Raw genomic sequence first — 26,308 nt, 5'->3', positions numbered from 1 at the left:
ATAACAATAAAACCTACTTCATGAGTTATTTTGAGTACAAAAGAGAGAAAGAATGTGAAGGTGCTCTGTAAACAGTAATTAGAAACGTCCCTTATCACTGCTCCAGAGAAGCTGGCATGCACTGGGGGTGTGTGGGACCTGCTTCCTCTCCTCAGAAAGAAAGGACGCAAGCCCAGCTCTGCCTTGTGGTGCGGCCAGTTCAGTCCCCACAGTCTAGACAGGTGAGTGGTGCTGGCAGGCCTCTCTCAGACTCAGCCTGCCAAGGCTGCGGCAGGCCTTACCTTGGGCTCCTCTCCTGCCTCGAAATTTCCATGGAGATGGGCCAGGTGCCCTTGGCGGCTCAGGCACCCAGAGCCCAACAAAGCCGGGCACTGATCAGCCCGTCTAAGCTTCCCACTGGGTCTGCTCTGCAGATGAAAGACTGCTCCCAGCTACAGAGCTTCAAAGCCTGCTTAGAAGCATGGCAGCCTGAAAATAGCCTGGGAGTGAGGAGAGGGAGAGAATCCCAAAAGACTGTTTTCTGATCTTCTGCAGAGGAGGGGGCTTTGGGTTTCCTTGGACACAAAAGGGTGAGTAAGGAACGAAGGCTGTAACTGGGCAAACAGGATCTCAATCCCCCACGTTCCCACCTGGCCTCTCAAACACCAGGCCCTCAAGTATCCCAACACAACTAACCTGAAGAATGATCTTTGACCAATGCTTCCCCTAGAGACCCTGGCTCAGACATGGGCTGGGGGCAGAGGGTCCCTTGCCAGCAAACCAAACAGGCAGGAGGGCTCATTCCCTGGCATTCCATAAACCCAGCATAAAGAATGTGCTCCCGAGACAAGTTGTGAAGCACAGAGCGTGAGATTTTAGGGTGACTGCCCCTCCTGGCAAGTGAAGCATCCCTATTTCTACTTCTTTTACTCTAAAACAGGGAGGACACTCAGCTTTTTATTTGGAAATGAGTTCCTTTAGTTGCATTTGTGTGCCTGTGTGTGTGTGTGTGTGTGTGTGTGTGTGTGAGATACAGTCCTATGACGATCCAGGTTGCCTTTCCTTGTTCCTGAGCTGAGCAATGAGGGAGCAGAGTAGGATATGGAGATCTTTCAGGCATGGCTTTGACACCCCTGGTCCAGTGGGGCACCCCCTCTGAGGGGAGTTTCCTTTGTGTCCTGCCCCGACCACAGATTTCTTCTATTCCCAGGAGTCTGTAAAGCCTCATCAGGGCATAAAGTGGCCAGAGGGATCAAGTGGTGGTCTTCAACTCTGGATAATCCAGATGGACGGGTAGAAAGGAGAAGCAGCTGAGAGCTACTGCTTTCTGAGGAGGAGAGAGGCCGCAGGGTCAGATGGAGAGGGAATGTGTTGGCCTAGCAGGCAGGGGCCGGGAGTTTTGTCTTTGCTCGGGCTGTCTAGTTGTGTGACCTTGGGCAAGTCTCTAGCCTCTTCAGGGCCTCCATTTTCCCTTATTGGGGGTGGGGACATTCTATCCTTAAGTCTGTTTGAGCTCTTCCAACAAAGGTGGAGGCTGGATTTCCTGACTGTCTGGGTCAGGAGCAGATTGGCACCAGTCCTTGCCATTCCTCACATGGGGCAGAAGACAGAATGTTCCGCACAGCCCTACACTGAGGCAAGAGAAAGAGCAAGTGCGGGCTCACAATGGCCATTGTTGTTGGTTCCTGAAAGCCTGCTTGTACGGTGTGGTGGGGAGGGAAGAGCGGGGCCTCCATTCTGTGCGGCTTTCTCTTCCTGGGTTACGCAGGGCTCGGATGAAGGCTCTGTACCTTGCAGGTAGGGGGCTTCTAAACCTTTCTGGGCATAAAGGTCAGGTGATTTAGCAGGGGAGACGCAGTGTGCTGGCAGGGTTGTGTGGTGGGGAATTTCTCAGGAAGAAGTGACCTCCTGGAAATGGCTCTAAAGCGAGGGTCTGCCATCATCACGTGTCTAAGAGAATCCAAGGGTAAGAATGTCTTATAAGGCCTGGGAGGCAGTGGAGCTTCAGGTAAGCTTGACCTGGTGGTCCCAATGAGGACATGAAGAGAATGATCATTCCTGGGCACAGACTCTAGGCCAGGCCTAGAGCTTTACAAATGTTATTGCTTTTAATCCTTGTGGTGACTCTGTTAGGTAGAAACTATTAACCCAACATAAAAAAAAAAAACAAAAAAACCTCCAAAAACCTTGAGGCTCAGAGAGGTTGAGGAACTTGCCTAATGTCATGAAGCTGGCATGTGGTAAAGCTGGAATTCAAAGTAAGGCCTGTCTGACTCTAAAAATAAGCTCTGAATGAAAGACTCAAGGCAGAGACACAATATCTTGGAGTGATAGGGTGTCTGACGGCAGGGAAGTGAGCATGGAGTGGGGTGAGCCTCTTCTCAACTCCTCTCGGGTAAGACTTCTCGGCAACACAATCTTACTAAATGAAATGCTGAGCTTCTTGGCTCGAAGGTAAAATACTAGTTGGTGTATTATCTGGCATTACTTTGCCCACTGAGCTCAAGAAGCTTCAATTCCAGGTGCAGTGTATGTAATAAAATAAATCAATTAGGGGTGAGATTTTCCAGTTCATCTCAAACCTGATTCCCAGGCATGACACATACAAGGTACGTTGCAGACATCTACCCTGACCGAACCAATCACAGATCTGAGAGACACACACACCATCCCTGCCCCAGAAAGGCAAAACCAGAGGAAAATTGAGATCAGGAGGGACTTTTCCTGGTTGTTGAGTCAGGATTGGCCAAAAATGGGGAGGTGGGGGAGGGTATTGTGGTGTATATGGAAAGAATGCCATGTTTGGAACACTAGCACTTGGCTCTAGTCCCAGATCCACCAATTACTGTGGTCTTGGACAGGTCAATTAACCTCCCCAGGCCTCATTTTTCTAATTATAAAGTATCTCTCAGGGGTGCTGTAGGGGATTAAAATGAGATAATGAATGTAAAATATTTCTAGCATCTAGTGCTAAATTCAAGTAGGTGCTTAACAAATGTGGGATGAATTGGCCTGAAAATGGGAAGAGATGGGTGCTGGCAGCACGCTGGAGATGGAAAAGACTTCAGTCCCTGCTTAAGGCATTCATTCTGCCAACAGAAGCCACTGGTAACGGGGAGGCGCTTGGGTGTGGAGGCAGACAGGAGAAGGCTGAGCTTGCGGGTAGAAGCTGGGATCCTGTTGAGTGGTTTATGTGGAGGGAGGAATCACCTATGTGGCAGCATGCCCTTTGTCTGTTCCTACTTCCTGTTGGCTTTTGCCCATTCTTCCTTTTGGGCCACTGACTCCCAATTCAAGGCCTTAGAGTTGTAAGCCTGTCTTCTGCATTAGCCTCCTAACTGGTCTCCTTGCTGCCAGTTCCTCTCCCTTTCCTCTAATCCAAATTGCACACTACTTTCACATCCTACTGCTCGTGGATTAAAACCCTTCATTTCTTCCTGTTATGCAAAGGATCACAAGCTCTGTGGCACAGTACTCAAGGGTCTCGATCTTTCCCGTCTTTCCTTTTCCTAGTGCTCTGGCCCATGTTCCCGTTGTCTCATTCACTGTCTTTTCAAATCCTTACCAGCTTCAAGTATTAGTACACACACATTCTATCTTGTCATTCATTCATTCATCAAATATTTATTGATCACCCAGTACATGCATGGCGCAGTGCTGGGCAGCTGCCCCTCCTCTTCTGGCTTCCCACACTCTTATGATACATTGTCTCTGCCACTCCATGGAGCTTGCCTATCATGCCAGTGTTAACAAGACTGTTCTCCCTATATTTCTTATATGTTGACTGTGACCAACTGGAGGGCTGGACCATACCACACTCTTGCTTGCATCCTTTACAGCACCTGGAGCACCGTCGTAGGTACTTGAAGGCAGGTCTGAATCCAGACTCTATCGTGTGTTGTCTGTGTTCTTGGGCCAGTCACTTTACCCCATTAGCCTCAGTGGCCTCAGCCATAAAATGGATTAAATAATTAAATACACAACAGGCTTGGCCCATAAGTAAGTGCTCAGTAAATAACAGCCCAATACATATGTATTGATTAATTAAGAAGAGGAAACATTTCTTGCACAAATTAGGAACAGATCAAGAAGAACACCCACATTCAGGCTGTGCAGAGTGTGTGGCCAGCATGGAGTTTTGCTGGGGGCTGGGGTCTTAGGAGGCACCTGACATTAAATGGCTGAAGAGTTGCTACAGGGGAACAGGGGCTGGTGTGTGGGCCAAGATGGGGCAAGCAGAAGAAGGAAAAACCTAAGATGTCTAGGCCTACCAAAGAGCCAGTCTGGAAGTTTCTTCTGTATGTGAAAAATGAAAGGTTCCTTGGCTCTGTGGTTCTATTTTGAGCAGCAAATCTCCTAAGGCAGGAATTAAGTTAGAGTTTAACTCCAGCTTGAACCTGTGTGAGCAAGTTTCCCTCTGCAGATGCTGAGCAGCCTCCAGGGGCACAATTATACCTCGCAAGCCCCTCCCAGGCCTTGGGGAGGGGATGCGAGGGGAGGGGGCAGAGACACAGCAGGAGTCAGAGTCCTCTTGATTCAGAAGTCAGCTGAGGAAGAATGAAGGATTGCTTGAATTTCCAGTAATTTCCAGTGATTTCCAGTCAGGTCAGGGAAAGCCAGAAATGGGGAGGCTGGAGTGGTACTCTGGTGTGTACAGAAAGAAGTGCATATTTGAAATACTAGGACCTGGGCTCTAGCCCCAGATCCACCAATTCATGTGACCTTGGACAGTTCATTTAATCTGCCTGGGCTTCATTTTTCTAATCTATAAAGTTTCTTCTTGGCATTCTTAGGGGGAGCAGCCTGGCCCACCAGTGCAGTGCTCCTCAAACTTTAGTATGCACGCGACCACCAGGAGATCTTGTTGAAATGCAAATTCCGCATCAGCAGGTCTGGCCTGGGACTTGCGAGTCTGCGTTTCTGACACTCTCAGGGGATGCCCTTGCTGCTGGTGGTGGACCACATGAGGTTCTAGTGCAGAGATGGGCAAACCAGGGCTCCAGGGCCAAATTCAGCCCGCTGCTTGCTTGTGTGAATAAAGCTGCATTGGAACACAGCCATGCCCATTCTTTTATTATTGTCTATGGCTGCTTTCACGCTAAGTGGACAGAGTTGAGTAGTTGCATCAGAAACTATATGGTCCCCAAGCCTAACTATTTTAATAGTTACTATGTGGCCCTTTACAGAGAAAGTTTGCCAACCCCTGCTCTAGGGGACTGGGGGCTGGCCTGTGTGAGCTAAAAGACCTGCATTTCAGTCGGGGTTTGACCAAGGGCAAGTAACTTCACCTTGTTGCTTTTCACTTTCCTTTTCTAGACGACAAAACGATCTCTAAATTTCTAAGAGACCTATGACTCTGGGATTTAAACACTACATAGAAAATATCATAGTTTCTACAGAAACAGGCATCCAAGAACCAGGCTGTGTGGCCTTCATCTGGAAGCTGCAAAAACATACCTGGCCTAACCTACAGAGTCCAGCAGGCAGCCCTGCCAGATGCCATGCGAGTGACTGCCTGATGCAGAGTCAGCTGGAAACAGACAAGCGCTTGGGAGAGGACAGGTGGCCGAGCTCCTGGATGTTGGTGTGGGGCCCTGGAACATTGCACACCAGCATCATACACACAAATTCCATTTTGCTGAGAGACCAACTCAAACACCATTCCTTAACTCACCGCTCCATGTGCCCCCGACTCTGAGTGCTTTTGGTCAACCAATATTAATAAGCCCTTTTGAGGTCTCAGAGACTGTGCCAGGCACAGGGATATAGAAGGGACTATGACATCTGGGACTCCCTGAGGAGCTCACAGTCAGGTGGAGAGACAAATAAATAATTATAGGAGAGTTGGAGGAGCCAGCAGTGAGGGGGAATGCATGACTCTGGGTCTCTAGCTTGGGCAACAGGTGATGCCTTTTACAAGGCAGGGAACATGGTGGGCGAGGGCAGTGAGCTTTAGGAGAGGTGGGGAGGATGTGTAAAGAGAGGGAAGATAATGCTTCATTTGGGGCATGTTGATTCCAATGTGGGCGCTTGAAGGACTGAATGAAAAAGCTGTGATTTCCTGTGAAAAGCAAAGCAGAATCTCTCTGTGGGCTTGCAACCATTTAAGAGGAATGACATGTATGTTGCTATGGTTACATCCCAGCACTGAAGGAAGTCCCAGTGTATCCCCCAGGCTCTTTAGGGGTCACCCACCTTGCTCTATCTCAGCCCCCAGGAGAGAGAATGGCCAGAGAGACCTCTGTGAAATGCACACTTTCTAGGAACATTTCTATCTTCTCTCAACCTGAATAAGCAGTAAGTGGCTGATTATTGCACACTATGACTGTCTTTCTGGTCAGATCTCCACTGAATAGGAAAAATGGGAACCTACAACCCTGGACAGCTCCTGAACCCGACAGGCCACTTGCTGTTATGGTTTCATACAAGTGAAAACAAAGTACCGAGGAGCAATGAACTCACGTGCTCACAATTATTTTGGTGTTCATCTGAGCTCTAGCTCACCACCGGGAGTGTGAGTCTGAGATGGCTAGAGGGAGTCCCATTCCCTTGCTTTGGGACTCAGGATATGGTCCATACAATTAGTGAAAACCCACACGGGCACAGTGCACAGGCAGATTGAACCACGTGTGCCCGGAAAGTAGTGGAGTCAACTGACTTTGAAGTGGGAGGGTTTTCCCCTTCCTAGGCATGACCTCAGTACCTGGGCAGCAGATTTGATGACTGTATGCATTTACCAGGAGGATGCCTGTGTGAGGGCCTGCTCAGTTGGTTTGAGTAACCAGGCTAGTGAGGTGTACCTGTGAGCTACATATTGGCCAGCTGGCCATGCTAGGGTCCTGGGTAGCCATGTGACTCTCCTTCTTAGCACTTATCATGGACCCTAATTTTATCCCTATCTGTGGGATTATTTTGTTAAGGGCTGGCTCCTGCCCTCTCTAATAACTACGGGACTATGTTTTTGCTCATCATTGTTCCCTGGTGCCTGGCACTTGGTATGTGCTTGTAAGTGTTGTTGAATAAATGACAGAATGCCTGTCCCCACTGAGGGAAATTGCCTCAAAGTGTACATTCTACCAATGGTGTCTGTCTCCTTGTCTTTGTTTACCAGGAATTGCCAAAATTATCTAGCGAAAGTCTGGGGAGATTTTGTCCTCTCCGTTTAGAACCTTGTCTAGGGCACCCCATTTGTAGTTAAAATGGGATTGACTAAGAAATCACTGAGACGGATATTGCTTTAGTATCAGAGAGCCAGAGCAGCCAAGCTTGGTGACACAGCCTCAAGGCTGCAGCAGGCTCAAGGCTGAAGGCTGGATTGGGGCAGATAGGAGGCTCAGTGAAGAGTTTGAGAAAATGTATAGGATGTCCCTGCATTCATATCTAGAGTGGGGCCAAAGAGAAACAATGGCCGAGCTTCCCAGGGCTTCGCTTCCCAACCTCATGGGGACTGATCCAGCTCTGTGTCATGCCCCTGGTGCTTCACCTGGATTTGAGACTTGGCACCCTTTACCTTGATCTTGCTTCACTGGACAACCAGCTCAGGTACAAGCCCCACACTGGCAACAATAGCCAAACACACTTAAGCACAGTGCCAACAAATAACCCTAGAATTACAAGTCGTTAGAGCCACAGGTAATTTAAAGATAATCTAGACCACATTCCCAAAGCAGAAGTCAAGGGAGTGAAATTCTAAATTTGGCCTATTTCTTATCATATACTAGATACCTTCCACTTGTCACCTAATGATAATTCTGATTACTATTGATCAAGCGCTTACCGTGTTCTAGGCACTCTGTGAAGTGCTCTACATGGAGGATCTCATTTAACCCTCAAAATGACACTGAGGGAGAGAGACTATAATTGTTTCCATTTTGGAAGGGTTAAAATGGAGGCTTGGAGAGGTTCAATGGCTCAACCAACATCACACGGTTGGTGGTGGGAAGGCCTGGGTCTTCTAACTTCTAGTTCAATGTGTCCCTTTCTCTACACTGACTCTCAACTACAAGTTCTCTGAGCTATATTTGAATTACTTATTTGAAGATAGCCAGCACATCTTACTTATCACATGAGTTTCTAATGGTTCTATGAAAGGAAATTCTCAGCCTTACAAATACTCACATTTAACTCTTTAGAAAACTACTTTTTTCAAGATTTTTCACTAAATACCTGTTCCTGTCCAGCTCCAGAATCTACTGCCCACAGCACTGGCAGACAAAGGCAAGATTCCTTCCCCCTCTCTCCCTCCTTGTAACAAACATTTCTGTAGAACAATGTGAGCCAGATAGGATGTTAGGCTTCGAAGGGGACACAAAGATGAATATGTGCTCCTCACTTTCCAGGTACTGGCAGGAGAAAGACATGACAAAGATATGCATGCCTATGAAACAGGGCAACCCATAATCAATGGACTGTCAAGACAGAAGGCAAAATTAAGTGCTCTAGGAATTCAGAGGATGGACTCACTTCCAGAGGGGTCACCGTAGGCTCCAGAAAGGAGATGGTCCTTGAAGTAGGCTTTCCAGGAGGAGCAGAATTTCAACAAGTATATGTGGAGCCTTTCCTTGGACTGGGTCACAAACTTTCCCATTTTCTGAGTGCCTGGCTTGTGCAACACACAAGGTAGGAACTCCAATAAATTTTTAATTGGACATTAGCCACTCGGGGCTAGGCTAGGAAATGTGGACTTGATTCTGATGCCATCCCTGGACATAAATTGTGTAAGTCTTATCCCTTCTCTGGGCCTCTGTTTTTCCCCAAATATGAATTAGGGATATGGAGGGGAGTGGGTATAATCTTGCTCATGGGTTTCTGGTTAGGATTACATTAACTTAATACATGCAAAACTATTTGCAAACCAAAATGAAATATAAATACAAAAGACTATCTGTCACTATTCTTATTGGTGTTAAAAAAATGAAAAAAGAACCAGTGCCCAAATACTTCTCATTTATCAACAACCTTTTTTTGACAAACTACACTGGGTCAGGCGCTGGGGATACAAAGATGAATAACACCCAGCCTCCATCCTTGGAATCTGAAAGGTCTGGGAAAGGAGACAGTAGGTGCAATTGATGGTATACGTTTAATATGTTAGGACAAAGCCTGGGCTAGAGTTTGGCAGGAGCTCTGCCCTTTCTCAGTGATAATGCAGGTAGAAGGTAAAGCCAAAGATAAGAACTTCAAAATCAGGAATTCAGCTGGCATACTCCAGCATAAAATAGGATTAAAGGTGAGGAGAATTATAAAAAACAACAATGTTTGAGCTTAAACTATGTTCCAGGCACTTTCACATCCACAATCTTCATAACAAGCTAGGCATTATTATGCCCATTTTACAGATGAGGAAGCCGAGACTCAGGGAGTTTGGGTAACTTCCCAAGGTTTATAAAACTAGAAAGTATAAAGTCTAAATTTAAACCCAGGTCATTCAACTGCAAGCTTGGTGCTTTTCCCAGTACCCCTTATTGCTTTCTAATCGGCTAACGTTTTTATAGAACACATTCCATGCTAATCTTGAATGACCTTTTTTCTTGGATTGCTTTTTCAAGGAGAAGGACTGATTTGTGATGAGAGAGATTTGGCAGTAACCCCTTCTGTTGTCATTTCCTCTTACACTTCCTATGATAAATCCCTTTCCTCCTAACACTCTTTCCTGACTTCTCCACCTCCAATCCCAATGAAACTGCCTAGGAGTAAAGAATCCCAACAAATGAAGACCCTGCAGAAAGAGATTCCTACCTTCTCAGCCGCCAGCCCATAAATCGTGGGACAAAATACACTGAAAGAAGGAAGAAACTTGCCATACACTTCTGTTGAAGGTGTCCAACTAGAGCAAAACCTGCCATGCCTTAATTTTGTGAAGTTGGAAGGAACCTATGATCTTATAGGAACCTACGTGATTGTCAGACTTGCCTATTTTACAGATAATGAAAACTGAAACCCAAGAAGGTGAAAGGACTTGCCCAACGTCACACACTAGTGAAAGGCAGAGTCTGGACTGGAACCCAGGTCTCCTGACTCCCGGGCCAATGCTTCTCCACTAAAATAGGTTGCCTCTTTAACTTTCTACCATTAACATCTCAACTTAAATGAGATCACGGCCCTTTCAAAAAGAAAGCTCAATGTTGGTGTCTCTGCAAAGCCCAGAAGTCAAGGCTTCCTTCTTGGCCTCCGCTCTCATCAGCCCATGTCCTTCTCTAAAGAACAGGAAGTAGCTTCATTTTGGCTCTGAAAGCACATTCTGGGGGTGGGAAAGGGGGATTTGAGGAAGAAAGTTCCTGTACATGATGGTCAAGAGCGATCAGCAGACACATTACTCTTGCTTGAAGGGGAAGATATACGGTCAGACATGGAAGGGGAAGACGGAGGTTATCTTTGAGTCTTAACCAGAACATGTCCTCATCAAGAGCTTCCCCAAGAAGGAAATCATTCCTTCTCCATAGAAGGAAACTAAGCACCCCGATTTTGTTCTGATGGGGCTGGATGCCAGAGTGGGGGTTGGGGTAGGCGCACCAGGGTGGGAAAGTTTGCAGGAATTTTTTACAACCTCCAATGCTTCCCCCACCCTCTGCTAGCACCCACAACTTCCCTTGCCAAGGGAGGAAGGAGGAACACATTATTCGGTTTAATAATTTATACAAATTGAAAAGTTTACTGTGTGAAATAAAGGGGACTTAAGAGGGCAACAGAGAAATAAAAATTCCTGAGTCTTCTCTTAAGGGATGGAGGTATGGAGATGATGCCTCTTGATTACTTCGCCTTGGAATATAACAATCTGATTGTCTAATAATTGGGTCTGAAATAAGCAAAGAACCCCTCCCTTTGATGGCCAGCCAAGTTTTGTCTCCTTCTACTGGTGGGATCACATCCAATCTTAGCATTAACAGCCCAGGATATCAAAGAACACAGACCCAGAGTCATGGACACTTGTCTGTGTCAGTGGTTCTCAATCCTGGCAGCCTATCAGAATCGTCTGGGAAGCTCATTACACATTTAGATTCCCAGGCACCAAGCCAGAGATTGATTAGGCAGATCTGGGTTAGGGCCCAGGAATCTTCATTTTCAACAAGCAGTGATCTGGTTCAACCCCATCCATTCAGTTATCAAAATTTTACATGAGATGCTGGTTTTACAACAAAAAAACCTGAGATGCTAAAAAAGTAGGTGAGTACCAGCACTTGGACTCGAACCCAGTCTCCTGCCTCCTAGTGTGGTGTCTTTGCCAATGTCCTCACATATGGCTTCTCTCCCCCAGCTCACCAGTCCATTGAGAACCCCTGAGGATCAGTGGGGGCCATTCATCCAGTCTGCAGAGAAATCAGAGCTGCCAACTCTGACTGAGTCCTCACTTGGTTCATTGGTGGAAAAGGCTAGTAAGGGGGTAGAGTGAAGGTAGTTTTAAGCGTACTCTCAGAGACCTGTAGCCTGGTGGGTTAAAAGGGGAAGGCCCAGCTGATGGCCTCTAAGGCACATGACCTGGTTGTTCCAGGCAGAAAGAATAGTTGGTTCACGGAAGGAAACTGCTGTGTTAGACAAGCCAGGGTGGTGGACGTGGAGTGAGTGAGGGGGAGAGTAGTAGAGGATGAAGTCTCAGAGGTGACAGGAGGCTGGATCATCTGGGGCCCTCCAGGCCACATGAAGTTCCTTGGCTTTTACTTTGAGCCACTGCAGGATTTTGAGCAGGAGAGTGGCATAATCTGACATTATTTTCCCAGGCGTACTCCAATACAGTGGTGAGAATAGACTATATAGAGCAGGGGTAGAAGCAGGGAATCCAGTTAGGAGGATTTGCAGTAATCCAGGGGACAGAAGATGGCGGCCCAGATCAAGGTGGTAGGAACACAGTGGTGAGAAGTCGTTGGATCCTGGATGTTTTTTAAAAGTAGAGCTGACAGATTTTCTGACGGATTCTATGTGAGAAGTGAGATAAAAGGAGGAGTCAAGCATGGTGCCAAGTTTTTTGGCTGGAGCAACGGGCAGGTTGGAGTTATCACCAACTGAGATGGAGAAGGCTGTGGGTGGAGAAGGGTTGGGGGAGGGACATCAGGAGTTCAGTTTTGGACATGCTGAGTCATCGGCACTCTTGTGGTATTTAAATAAAGTCTCAGGACTGGATGAGGTCATCCAGGGAGTGAATACAGACAGAAAAGGGAAGAGGGTCGAGGATCTTGCCTGGGAACCTGCCAACATCAAGAGGTTAGAGAGAAGATGAGGAATTGGCGAAAGAGACTGAGAAGGAGGTACCAGTGGGGTAGGAGGAAAATTAGGGACGTGCAAAGTCCTAGACGCCAATGAACAGTGTTTCCAGGAAGAGGGAGTGACCAGTGGGTCAAATGCTGCTGATAGGTGAAGCAAGATCAAAGTTGAAAACTGACTATTGAATTTAGATATTGGAGGACACTGGTAACCTTGATAGGAGCAGCATTTGACTCTTGACCTCATGGAGTCCCACATTTTGACTAGTGACTCTCATTTAGGGCTCTGTTATTGTGAATGTTCTCTTCTCAATTAGGTTGTAAACTTTACAATATCAGGGATGATGAGTCAGCACATCTCCAGAGCACCAGGTCATTGTCAGGCTGTGAGGCCTCCTAGAGCCTGCTGTAGGCCCTGATACAGTTTGCTAACAGATCCACCTGACTGCCCTTCCCCGTGCGGCACTGGCCTAGAGCAATTTTCCTCATGCCTGGCTTACCTTGGATGCAGAATTTCAGTTCCTTGGGGTCAGTGACGACCTTCCTGCTTTCCCGAATCACAGTGCGGTTCTTCTTGGTTTCTCCCCAGAGATTGGTGCCACCATACATGCTGGGAATGTTGAGAATGGCAATACCTTCAAGGAAGATGTTGCTCAGGTCCACCCCAACCCCGTCACACTGGGAGGTAGAGAGAAAAGGTCATCTGTTAGTGTGCTCAGTGTATCCCGACCCAAGGTGCTGTGTGTGTGTGCATGTGTGTGTGTGTTTGTGGGGGAGGTTCTCAGGAAGGATGTGACAGACCCTCAGCCACCAGCTTGCCTCTGTCAGAAGCTGAATCTTGGGCAAAGTCGCTCAGGCCTTTGACCACTTTGTGAGATGGGTCCAGGACCCTCTACAGATCTAGAAGTGCTTTAGGGATGGTTCACAAGGCAATTGGAAAACTGTTCTCCAGTCTAACCTCAATATCACCAATTCTGCCCCTTCTTAACCATTGTGAAGATTTGGTGGGACACTGAGTCCAGAACTGAACACGCAGTAGATTCTCAACAAATGACAGAAAAGTTTCATTCTACCTTCTCTTATTTTGTCCCTCCTGTGAGACATACGAGACTTTAAGATTTGGAAGGCTTTCAGATTTTGCCTGTCTCCCGTGTCTGTATCGTAAGTGCGATTTTGGCACATGCGCTTGCTGATGTAGCAGAATTTCTTTAGCCAGTCTCCACTCCCCGCATCCCCCGCCAGGTACAAAAGGCCTGAAGGCTTGAATTTGCCTGTCTCACATATCTATAAAGCCAGCCCTCTTTGGCATAGTGTTTACCAACGCAGCAAGAAATACATTAGCTCTGATCCTTGTTCCTCAGGATCATAGGTAGTTTACTTCATCTACAGAAGAAAAAACTGGACCCAGAGAGGTGAGCTAAGTTATCCAAGATTGCACAGCTGATAAATAACAGAGCAGGGATTCAAAATTAAGGAATCTAACTACAAAGCCTGACCTCTTTATCTTGCTTATTGTGAGGTAGGCAAAACCAAAAGCATGTAACAAAAATCCACTGTCTTCGAGGTTACCTACAAATCCAAACTTCTAGAGATTTCTCAACAGAGAAGGAATAGAAAGGTAGGGTTTGTTGCCGTTCCTATTGGCTTAACAACCTGATTTCTTCGAAGCTCTTAATTGATGGTATCTTATCATTCCCGTGGCTCGTTTCCCCAACTACAAAACGGAACAGAGTGAGCTTCTCTGGTAACTGGGAACTAATTTCTTCACTGGGAAGTTCTGATTATTTGAAAGGTCTCTTTATGTTGAACCAGATTCTCTTTCTTCCTGCTTCCACCTATTGGTCCTATTCTCCTTTCTGAAGCCAGATGAATGACTCTCCGTCCTCCTCCATGGGGACAGCCCACCAGATACACGATGACAATCACCATCATCATTGTACATATGTATTAAGCATTGCCATTTGCCAGGTAAGCTTTTATACACATCTCACTTATTACCTTCATCATAATCTTATAAATTAGTTACTATGACTACCCCCTCTTTACGTTTGGGGAAACTGAGGCACAGAGGTCGTTAAGTCACTTGCCCAAAGTCATACAACCTACTAATGGAAGTACACAGATTTGACAGCAGGCAGTCAGAACCTAAGTCTTAACCACTCCTTTATTGTCTTCCTTCTCACACCACCACTTGGTTGTGCCTCCTTTGGGTTGAGCACTGTCAACTCTCTCAGCCTCCTCCTGCGGGACTTGGTTTTAAGACTTTCCCCATCCTGGGTGCCCTGTTCTGCACACACTACAGTTTGTTACTCTCCTTCTCTGTAAGACCCCCAGCATTGAAAACAACATCAACGACAGGATCTGATGGCGCAGGCAGCAACGGCACCAGCACGTCCTGTGCTGGGATCCTAGGACACTATCATGCCGCAGAAATGAGATAATGTGGGAAGCCCATGTAAGGACTCAGCACAAGTCACTATTATCATCATCTTTGTTGTTAAATATGATCAGAGTTGCACTACTCTTTTGTTAGCAGCTAGATAATGGCTGAATCGCTTCAGCTTGAATGGATGGTCATCTCAGTCATCCAGACCCTCATCCCATCATCTACTTCTCAGCCAGCTCTTCCCTACCCTGACCTTGTGTAGGTATTTTTTTTAATAACTTAGACATAGAGCTTTACATTTATGTCAATTAATTTCATCCGGCTTTCAGCCTAGGCCTCCTCCAGTCCATCTAGTTTACTTTAAATTTTCATTCTATGACCCTTTGCCATAGCTCTCCTATCATTTGGGGATTAAGTCATTAATACAAGTATACAAAGGGCAAAAACAGGGACCAAGCCATCTCCTTGGTCAGTTTAACACACCAGATATCATGCATTAAACAGCCCTTGGGGTGTGGCTGCACTATCAGAGTTGCATCCTCTGGACTGGACTGTCACTCAGCCCATTTTTCATTACAAGGGGGGATCATGGAACTTACAGATGAGAGGGACCTAAGACAACATGCCCCATTTTCACAAATGAGGCCCAGTGAGGTTAAGGAACTTGCCTGTGGTCACCCAACTTATTAATGGTGGAGCCTGACTAGTACCCAGTTCTTTAAACCTCAATCCTGTGTTCTTTCCACTAAACTATAAGACATTGTGCTGAGATCAAATAGCATTTCCAAGGCTACACCCTACAACCTCTATCAGAAAAAGAATAAGAGAACTCATAATAAGTCACTAATATCTGTGTGTAAAGGGCAAATACTTGGTTAATAATCTATTCCAGAATCTTGCCAGGGATAGGATGAAGTGTATCAGTCTGTGGTTTCCAGAATGTACCCTTTTCTAATTTTTTGAAAACTGGAGCGTTTGTGTTTGCCTCTTATCGGATGGAACCTACTCTGTTTTCTAGATTTGTCAAAGTGGCCCCTGAATGACATCTATAGGCTTGTCCAGCAACTTGGATTCAAATGTGTGTGTTTCCCAAGGCCAGTTCTCCATTGATCTACCTTGGGCTCTGGTACTCACCTTTAGCATCTGTTCTTCCATTTTTAGTTAGAGCTGCTGTCTCTGGAAAAGATAAAAACTCTTTCGGAATGGCCAAGTCCTAACGAGTTATGCTTTCCATGTTGTTTTTTGCTTCAAACCCTGTCTTACATTCTGCTTAGTCTTCAGCTTGCCTGAAGCCAGGCTTGCAGGTCTGAGTTGCTTTTGTGCATTCATGTCTGGTTGCATGCCCACGCCCTGCCTTTGCGTGCATGTGTACAGTCCCCTGACAGCATGCGCGCCACTCAGAGCTCCCTGTTGCTATCATTGTGATTCTTTTTTTTTTGAAACTCTTTTTCTTTTTCTTCTCAATAGGATTAATGAATTGTTAGAAATTTATTTTGGAATGTCTTCCATCCTTTACACACATATTCTTATTTAGGGATTTAGGCTAGAATCCCACTGGGTCAGACTTTTCTTTTCTCCAAACCCTCTGAAATGAGCTTTGCTCAACTCTGTGCCCAGCATTGTCTTCTCATATCCTTATCACCTCCTAGACAACACAGTCATTTTTCTTCTTGGTTGTAGTTACTTCCACCACATCACCTCAATTTATTCATTGTTAATCAAAATGCCCTCTCCCCTCTGAGAGGTAAAAATAATTATATTAGCTGCTCAAGCTTGGCAAGAGCTTCCTTGCACACTCGGCTGGTCCTTCACCTACACAGTCTCTTGGGGTCCTCATGAATGCAATGAGGGAGGCACTACTGCTACCCTCAACTGACAGGGTCTCACAGGGGTTACCGTGCTTGCTCAAGGCTGCACAACTTCCACTTTACAAGCTGGCAGAGGTAGGATGCAAACCCTGGCAGTCAGATGCCAGGTCCTACTTTGGAGACAAAAGTCAATGAGGCAAACTGGGACTTTTGCTGATGCTAGACTTATAGCAAAATTAAACTTCCAGCTGTGGTTTGAATAATTGAGATCTCCCACCATTACTCTGTCTTGTGGGGTACTTAGAGCAGTGCCTGGCACATCAATGTTGGATATCAGTGTTATTATTGCCTCTGTGCTAGCTTTGTAAAAAAAAATGTATACCACTAGCAAAGCACAGTCCTTTGCACATAGTATTCAACAAATCACCTTTCTTCCCTAACACATTCTTATTTTTGCTAGGGAAGATTGGCCCTGAGCTAATGTCTGTGCCAATCTTTCTGTATTTTGTATGTGGGTCACCGCCACAGCACGGCTACTGACAAATGGTGCAGGTCCATGCCTGGATGGAACCAGGCAGAAGAAGCAGAGCATGCCTAACTTAACCAGTAGGCCACATGGCTGGCCCCCCTATTGCAGTTTTAAGTGAACCCTGTCCCCTCCCTCTCCAGTCAAAACAAGCTAGGAGTGTTAGCTATTAACTTGGTAAGCTGTTAACCTCTCTCTCTGGAAGAGCAAACAATCCTCATTCTGCTTTCTGATAGATTGTCCCCTTCCCACATTATTTCATTGGGTGGTAAGCAGACTGGGACAAATAGAATAGAAAAAGCAGGGGGAGCCTGGAGACTGTCGGATGGAGATGCCCCCACCCTTGGAATGCACCTATTTGAAAACTGAGAGGCAACAGCAGTGTCTTGGAAAGAGCATGCCTGGGCTTGAAGACACAGAGATATGGGTTTAAATCTTAGCTCTGTCACTTGCCGGCTGTGTGATCCTGCGTTCGTTCCTTAACCTTTTTGAGCTTTAATTTGTAAATTTTGATTTTACAAACGTTTACAGAATTTTAATTTTTTCATTTGTAAAATGAGGGTAGGGATTTTGGCCTGAAATCATGCTCCCACTACCGAGACCTTGCATGAAGAGTTTTAATGGGCTCTCGGCCCGACCCATGCTAGTGAGAGCCTTGCCAGCCCACGCCTATGTGCGCATTCTCCGGGGTTCTTGGCCTAGCCATCACACACTGATTTCCTTCAGAACCCCAGGCCCGCTTAGGTCTCAGGAAAGGTGGAAAGTTGTCGTGCGGGTTTGGCAAAGTGGAGCCGAGAGTGTGGTACGCTGTCGGCTTAAATGGAACACCGGCCCCGGGACCGCTCCCGGGCGGGTTTCTGAGCTAAATCCTCCAGCAGTTCCATGACGTCATCCGGCCCCCTCCCACGGCTCCGACCCGGGGCTCCTGGGGAGAGCTCAAGCAGGGCGGCGGTTCCTCGCGCACCATTAGCCATCCCTAACCTAGGACTGAGCTAGCAGGCTCCCCTCCAAGCCGAGGCTGCGCTGCAGCGGAACCCAGGTATTTATAGCCCGGTATGAGGCTGAAACAGAGAGCTCTTGTCCCGGGCAGCGAGCGCGCACACGCCCGGAATCCTGCTCACGGCGTGCGCGGGCGGCGAGGTGCCGGACGGCGGGCCGCGCGGGTCCGAGGCGGCGCTGCAGGCACCGGGTCGGGTGGGGTGCATCGGCATCAGCCCCGCTCCTGCCTCCTTGGAAGCTGTTCAGGAATCTGCCGGAGCCCAGGCCGGGAGCGGCCCGCGCCCGCCTCCTCCCAGGCCGCGCCGCGCCCGCCCGCAGCTGTCGGCAGCGTTCAACATTGGTCCCCCTTGCGAAGACAATACCCATAGTTCTGGTTTCTTTCTGAGCCAGGGTGGGTTGGTTGGTTTGGTGGAGGGCCGGGGCGTAGGTAACTAGAGACTGCGTCAAGCAGCCAAAGCGCATCCATGTGCAAATGAAACGCACTGGGAATTCGTATTCATCAACCCCCCACCCCCCAGCCGCATCTCTCGGATCCTTAAAATCCCCATAATTCTGGGCAGAACTAGGACCTGCCAAGTCCTCCGTGCTCCCTGAGACGGACAGAGAGCAGAGGAGGTGAGGGAGGGCATTGATGCTTCCCGGCCGCGGCTGCGGGCTTTTCCGCGCCCCGGTGCCGGCCGGCCTCGGTGACCTGAAAAAGGCGGCGGATCTGAACCTCCTCCCTCCCGAGCGAGGCCGCCTCCATTTCAGCCCTGTCGATCCTATTTCTGTAGGTCCTCAGAGAAGGAGATCCCATAATTTATTTGATGACCTGTTTCAGTTTTTAGCAACTAGGAAATTCTCCCTTCTTCTAACCTCGATTCACGGTGCCGCGGATTACGTTGATTTTCTCTGGTTTAGAACGCAGACGGTTTGGTTCATTCTGTCATTGGACTGTCTGCTCTCTGGAATGACCGCTTCCAGGCCAGATGGAAGGTGTAACCCAGGCCTCAATGGCTCTGGGGGCATTCGTCCCCTTTCAGCTTGATATTTTCTCTCTTGGGTTCCCTGCCACTGTGTTATTTGATTCGTCCCTCCCATCTTTGATGACTCCTTCTTGGTCTTTCTTTTTAAATCTTTTTCTTATGGGTATTTCCAAATATATGGGAAAGTAGAGAGAATAATAAATCCCATGTATGTCAAATTTCAGCTTCAGCAATTAGCAGCTTGTAGCTGATCTTGCCTTAACTCTACCCTAGTTTATTTCCCCACCTCCAGACTGAAATATTTTATAGTAAATCCCTGATATTCTATCATTTCATCTATAAATACTTCTGTATGTATCCTTAAATGATAAGACTCTTAAAAAAAGAATTACTCCAATACTATTATCACTCTTTAAAAAGGTAATAATTCCTCAATATCAATAAATATCCAGTAATTGTTCAAATTTCCTCAATAGTCTCATTTTTAAAAATAATTGGTTTGTCTGACAGGTCTACAGATTGAATTTGGTTGGTATGTCTCTTAGATTTCTTTTGATCTATAAATTCCCCGAATTTTTTCCTTGTCTTTTGATATTTATTGAAGGAAATGGGTCATTTGTCCTGTACAACAGTGCTTCTCCAACTTCAGTGTTCCTACAAATCACTTCAGGATTATTCAAATGCAGATTCTGACTCAGGAGGTCTGAGGTGAGGCCTGAGATTCTGCATTTCTACACGCTCCCTGGTGACAGTGATGCGGTGTCTGTGATGGACCACACTTTGAGAAATAAGGCTGTAGCCTTATTCCAGATTCTGGATTTTGTGAATTGCATCTCTGAGATGTCTTTTAAACATATTCCCAGTCTATCTTGTATATTTTCACTAAATTGGTACTTTTAGATCTAGAGGCTTGATCAGATTTAGGGTTGACTTTTTGGCAAGAATTCTTTATCAGTGGGGCTATTTCCTATTGCATCTCATTAGGAGGCACATAGTGTGTTTGTCTCATTTTTTTGTGATGTTCAGATTGGTTAGTGGTTCAGGCGTTGTCAGTCTGAATCTTTCATTATAAAATTATTGATCGGTGGATGATGATCCTGTCTAGACCCATTATTACAGTCTCCTAGTGGTAGGAGACCCTGGAGGACACCCTAGCATCCTGTCTGTGCTTTTGTTCCAAATCTCTACACATGCCATTTTCTCCATGAATTCTTCCCTATCCGCTCTCCAAAAAGGATCTCTCTCTTTCTCTCTTCTCCTAATTTGTGTTCTCATGGAATCAAAGACCCGAAGATTCTTGAAAGGTTATTCAGTCCAATCACCTCATTTTATAGATGAGAAAAATAGAGGTTAAAGAGGTGAAAGGCATGGCCCAATGTCCCATAGCTAATCAGAGTCAGCAGATCTGGAATTAGACCTTTGGTCATTTGGATTGGCAACCATGAGGTTGTGAGTGATTTTCTAAAGACACAGTTTGGCAGCTGAATGAGGGCCAAAGCACAGAATCTTAGAATGGTAAAGCCAGATGGAACATTAGATTTGGTAATCTCTAATTACCAAAATGAGAACCATGAGGCCTGGAGTTGGTAAGTGACCTTCCTGGATTACAGTTATCTCTTGGAAGAGCGAGGGCTTAACTAGGGTTTCTAGGGTGAGTCGGGATGGTAGTGAAGGCAGAGTGAGAATAGCTATGTGATTAGGTGGCAAACGGGGCTGGAGAGAGAAGATAGGATCTAAAAGGGTAATACAAATGAGGAAAAGGTTTTTCATGGATGTTTGAGGCAGAGGAGATAGTCAATGGATAGGGGGAAGGGGAAGTTGAGAAGGCCTAGGATGAAAAGTAGATGGGTGGAGGAGAAGATGCTGAAGGTAGAGGCGGGACATTGGTCTGGGGATGATACTGGAGTCCTTTCTTTCCCTAGCGAGTGAGAACTGGGAGGGGGCATCTTTTGAAGAGGGGGGGTAGGGAAATGCTGAGCAATGTCTAGAGAAAACAATATTTCAGTTACAGTGGGAGGAAGAGAGAGGGCTGAGGAAGAGGTGGACAACATCTGGACACACTTGAATAGGGGTTCTGATGGGCTGAGAGGGGGATGGGCAGGAGGAGAGGGTGGCCTCCCTTGATACCTAGGTTCCATGTCAAAGGCTCAGATATACACTCAAGGTCAGAGGGGTGGCTGACATAAAGACCTGGCCAAGATCCCTAGCCCTTTTTTGAGGGAACAGGAGGCTGATAGGCATTAGGTGAAGAGAAAGCACTGATATGCCACCCTGTACAACCACAGGGTCCTGTAGGGCCCAGGTAAGGATGGGAGTGGCAGTGCTCATTTATAGTTGGAGCATTTCTGCTTTGGTAAGTGGGGAGGATATTTTCTCTGTGAATTGGCCTGGCAAATTGGAATGTAAGTTAGATGATGGGGAAGCCTGGGCTGGTCCAAGGTACCCTTTGGTTTGGGAAGAAGAGAGTAGCTGAAGAAGAGGATTAGGTGGGCCCTAGCAAAAGCCAGCCGTGGTAGCCCGAATTGGTCTGCATATTGGCCACAGAGTTGGGCCTCTTTGCTTTTGTTCCTGCCTAAACTACCCATCAGCTCTTTTGTGCCTATTAAAATCCTACCCTTCCAACTCAAAAGCTCTCTCCTCTATGAGGCTTTTCCCAATGCTCTAGCTAGAAATTGATCTTCTCTTTCTCTGAATTTTCATGGCTTTGTTTTTCTCTCTTATATGGAATGTGTATTCTGCCATGTATTCTGCATATTCGCCTGTCCACAGGAGACTTTAGGCGCCCAGAGGTTAGGGGCCATATGTGGCACAGCTCTGTGTTATCCATAGTTCCTAGCAGGTCTTATCCATACCAGATGTCCAATATAACTATTTGTTAACTGAAAGAAAGAATGTGTGGAGAAATTCCAAAATGGAAACCAAGGTGTTCCTTAAAGAAAACCGACAAGGTTTCCTTCCTTTCAGATGAATTCCCATAATGCCCCAGGATGAATATATTGACTGAATGAAGTGGACTGAATGTCCTGATTAGGGAGAGATATGGAGGGTTAATCCAAGTCTGCGAGAAGTGGTCCTCTGATCACAGCAAAGGGAAATCTATATGTGAACATCTGGTAACAAGAATAGGGCACATGGGGTACGACTTATATGAGAGAGACATTAAGAGATGGAAGACAAAAGCATTCATTCATCTATCAAGAATGATGAGAACCTACTTACTCTGTGCTAGACCCTGGGGATGGAGCAGAAATGGGACACAGGGGCTGTCCTCAAGGTGCTCACAGCAGGTCAATGCTAGAGGCAGTAGTGTGCTGCGAAATGCTTAACAGCAGGATCTCCAGGAAAAAAAAAAAGAAAAAGAAAAAGGAAGCTTTGATTGTGGTGTTCCATGGTGTAAATACTTCCACTATGGCCAATTTTAAGCTACCAATGTGACATCACTGAAAGCGGAATTGGGAAGAGATGCACCAGCAAGCGAGCTGGTTCCAGCACACCACTGAGAAGGAAGTGGATATCTGCCCAGCGGCAGGGCCTGTGGCCAGAATCGAGAAACTTACTGGGAGTGAAAGAAAAGCAGCCAGGGCAAACAATGATGTCTATTTTCCCTAGAGAAGAACTAGAGAGAATGTGTTTAGTGTTAATAATCTGGTGTGTATCCTGAGGGAAGAAAAGGCGATAAATTGAGTGGTGTTGATGAGTGGTAATAGCATTATTGGAAAGACAGTCCAGTACTATCTACATGTACAAAAAAATTGGCCTTGCACATAGGTAAATCTTGTAGGACAGTGGTTTCCTCTGTATTCAGAGGGGCTGTTTCATATCATTTTAGGAGCTGATGTCTGTCATGGGCAGTTAGATACTAATTTAATACACACAAATGTTATATGATAATATTAATATATATCATTTATTGAGTAACTATTATGAACAGGGCACTTCATATATTTTATGTCTAATCCTTACAACCCTGCAATGTTGGTATTTGTATCCTCATTTTTACAGGTGAGGAAACATTGACTCAGTGAAACTAAGGAAGGTCCTTCTTTTCCTAATTTATCTAGGTTCATGGTAGGCTTCATGAACCTTCAGGTTTCTTATATGAGATGTAAATGACGAGATCAAGAAGACAATCCAACTTATAGAGCATGTACTTGATGCCTATTAATCTTGTTCTTTGTTACCTACGAGACCATTTATGGAGTAATTTAAATACAGGAGATTTCATTCTTCATTTTAAGGAAGACACTGGAAAGAAATGGAGTCTATCAAGAGAAGAGTGGTCAAGATAGTCATGGGTCTGTACCCCAAGTGATATAAGGAACTAGGGATGTTCAGCTCAGTGAAGATCAATAGGGAACATGGAAGATAGATCTTCAGCCCTATGAGGGGCAGTCACATGAAGGAGCGAAAAGGCATGTTCTGTGTGCCCCCAAAGCGTGGAAATAGGCCCAATGGAAGGAGAATTCAGTCATGCATCCCACAAACACTTATCGTGCACTCATTTTTTCCCAAGCATTGTGCTAAGTGCTGATAAGGGAAGGATATGAAGAACATGCACCCCTGTTCAACATTGGGAAGAATTTTCTGAAAGTCAGAGCTGTCCAGCAATAGAGCAGGTTTCTTTTTTTTTTTTTTTTTTGTGAGGAGATCAGCCCTGTGCTAACATCTGCCAATCTTCCTCTTTTTTTGCTGAGGAAGACCGGCCCTGGGCTAACATCCGTGGCCATCTTCCTCCACTTTATCTGGGACGCTGCCACAGCATGGCTTGCCAAGCTGTGCGTGGGTGCGCGCCCAGGATCCGAACCAGCGAACCCTGGGCCGCCGCAGTGGAGTGTGTGCACTTAACCGCTTGCACCACTGGGCCGGCCCCAGGAGTTTTTGGCAAAGTAGTGAACTTTCTATCCTTGGAGTACAGTCATGCGTCCCTTAATGACAGGGACATGTTCTGAGAAATGCATTGTTAGGTGATTTCATTGTTGTGCGAACATCATAGCAAGTACTTACACAAACCTAGATGGTATAGCCTACTACACACCTAGACTATATGGTACTAATCTTAGGGGACCACTGTCATATATGAGGTCTGTCGTTGACTGAAACATTGTTATGCAGTGCATGACAGGAGGAGGCTGGATGTGCACTTACCAGAATGTGCCAGAATGAATCTTTCTGTTGAGTGTAAGTGGGACTAAATCTCCTTCCAGTTCAGAGATTCAGAGTCTATGTTCAGCCTTGCTTTGTCAGGGTAGAGTCCTGTACTGAAAAAGTGTCATCATGACCCCCCTCCCACCAGCTTCGCCCACCCCGCTGTGTACTCTGCATTCTCTGACAGTAAGCTGTGGCGGGCCAGTTAGACTGGAAAGTGGCTGCCATCTGTGACAGGGATGATGGAGTTTTGGCGGGTTTGTGTGGGCTCAAGGAATGCAGCATTGAAGCCATGTACACACAACCTGCTTAAGAACATCCCATGAGCAGAAAATGTTTTCTTCCTCTTCAGCCCTCCTCTGTTGCTGTGCCAGAAGGGCACAATGGTGCTTTTGAGAGGGGCAGCTGGAAGGGGGTGTTGGCAGGGAGGCTGGAAGTAGAGCATTGCAGTTATGGGGGGCGGGGGACCAAATTCATTTCCAGGAGCGAGCCTGCACTGGGTGCCAGGTTCCAAAACAAAACTGCTGTTTCTCAGAGCTCGTGGTGGTGGGTTGCCTCAGAGTTGGACAGAGGGCAAAGCCATTTCCTATCCGCTGCTCCACCTTCCCCAAGTTAAAAAAACCTGTTGAAGCATTCTTGCTCTGGATGCAGATTAACAGGCTCTGCTGTCTGTCTGGGGAGGGCAGATCAACTTGGGGTGGACGGGGCTTTCTGAGGGGCCAAACTTTCCTGCAGATGGAGCAGGGCTGATGGCCATAGGGACTGGCAGGGCTCAAGGGCAGGTAGGCTTCTGGGCCATGAGAGAGGGCTCAGAATGGAGACCTCTTCTGCCTTTCAGGGCCACTTCCTCTGACCCTGTAGCCACCAGGCACCCTTGCTGCCATATGGGCTCTGCCCACTCAGTATCTTAACTCTCGTCAGTGGGAAAGAGGTGGGAGAACTCTGGCATTTCCTGTCCTGGGTTCACAGTTGTCCCAGACCCTCTGCTGCTTTCAAAGGTCCCAGCAACAGCTCAGAGATGGGCGTGGGAGGTTTTCCCACTCACCGCACAGTTAGGAGAAGGCCTGAGTGCAGGGCTGCAAGCTCAGCCATCGCTCCGCTCCCTTTGTGTCACAAATGGAGTAAGAGGGGTCTCTTTTACTGTGGAGGCTCCCAACAAAAAGGTATCACTTGAGGCTGGTCAAGTGGTAATTTCTATTAGTGTTCACTCGTGATGGGATTTTTCACACTTCGGTTCAATTTTACAATTAACAACTATAGAGCAATTACTTCATTTTAGGCACTGTGTTAGGCCTGGGGGTACAGAATGAATAAGATAGAGTCCTTGCTTCAGACAGCTGACTGCCTAATAGATATGCCAAGTCCTGAATGGAAGCCCGCTGCCAACTCAATAGACACATGCATTAGGAGGAAAGCAGAAGTGTAACGCAGAGGCCATCTCCGACAGATGCTGTGGCATTGGGGGGCACGTGGGCTTAAAACTCATCTGATCTTGGAGTACTTACTTATCTTTAGGAGACTCAGTGTCCTTGTGTAAATTGTGGGAATAATACACACCATGCAGATTTTTTATGAGGATTAAATAAGACAATGTATGAAAGTGCCAGTATAGAGCTTGTCACAAGATAGGTGCTCTGAAAGTGGCTGCTGTTGTCATTAATTTGTTGATCCTAATGGACTTGAGACAGAACATGTATGTATGCACAGTGGTATTTATCTGAGCCCTTGTTAGATTATATGCCCTTTCTAAAAGTCAATTCTTCTACCTTTTTAATTCCTCTTCTATAGAAGACTGGGATCAGCAAGTTGATGACCTCCCTGACTAAGAAAGATAAACAAAGACCTATCTACTATAGCCAACAGGACATATTGGTATATAATATTCTCTGTCTGTTTCATAACCCAGTTGTAGAAGCAGAAAAGGAATGGAATGGTTCTCTTCCCCAAGGTCCCTAAATCTCCTAAGTGTGGAGAGGAAGACCATGAATTCTTTTCAATATTCTAAAAAAATCTAAGAGAAATAATACATTTCCTACTGACAGGGCCTCACAGTTCCTTATTACCTAAAAGATGCATTTGTCTGGTAGACATTGCTTGGGGAAAGTTATTCTTTCACCAAGGGACATTGGTGGTAGAAAAGTTAAGCTCACTGGGGTAGAGGTTAGCCTAGAGAATCTTCCAGGAATCTGTCGTGAGGGTGCCTCGGTCTTCTGAGACCTCCTTGGGCCTCATCGATCCCATGTGCTGTGTATCTCTCCACTGCTTTGTGAAAATGTAAGCATGAGAATTCATCCTTAAAAGTGATT

At 46.4% G+C, this 26,308-nt stretch overlaps 1 protein-coding gene across 1 annotated transcript in view; it reads right to left on the bottom strand.

Annotated features, from left to right (window-relative positions):
* DGKG (diacylglycerol kinase gamma) overlaps positions 1 to 26,308 on the bottom strand; it is a 155,960-nt gene that overhangs the window by 23,753 nt on the left and 105,899 nt on the right. Inside the window, exon 21 of the mRNA XM_058556163.1 lies at positions 12,674 to 12,851. Coding sequence (XP_058412146.1) covers positions 12,674 to 12,851 — 178 coding nt within the window. The remainder of the gene's footprint in view (positions 1 to 12,673; positions 12,852 to 26,308) is intronic.

This window comes from Diceros bicornis, chromosome 15 (genome assembly GCF_020826845.1).
Source record: "Diceros bicornis minor isolate mBicDic1 chromosome 15, mDicBic1.mat.cur, whole genome shotgun sequence".
Classification (NCBI taxonomy): domain Eukaryota; kingdom Metazoa; phylum Chordata; class Mammalia; order Perissodactyla; family Rhinocerotidae; genus Diceros; species Diceros bicornis.
This window is presented reverse-complemented; position numbering and strand designations above follow the sequence as displayed.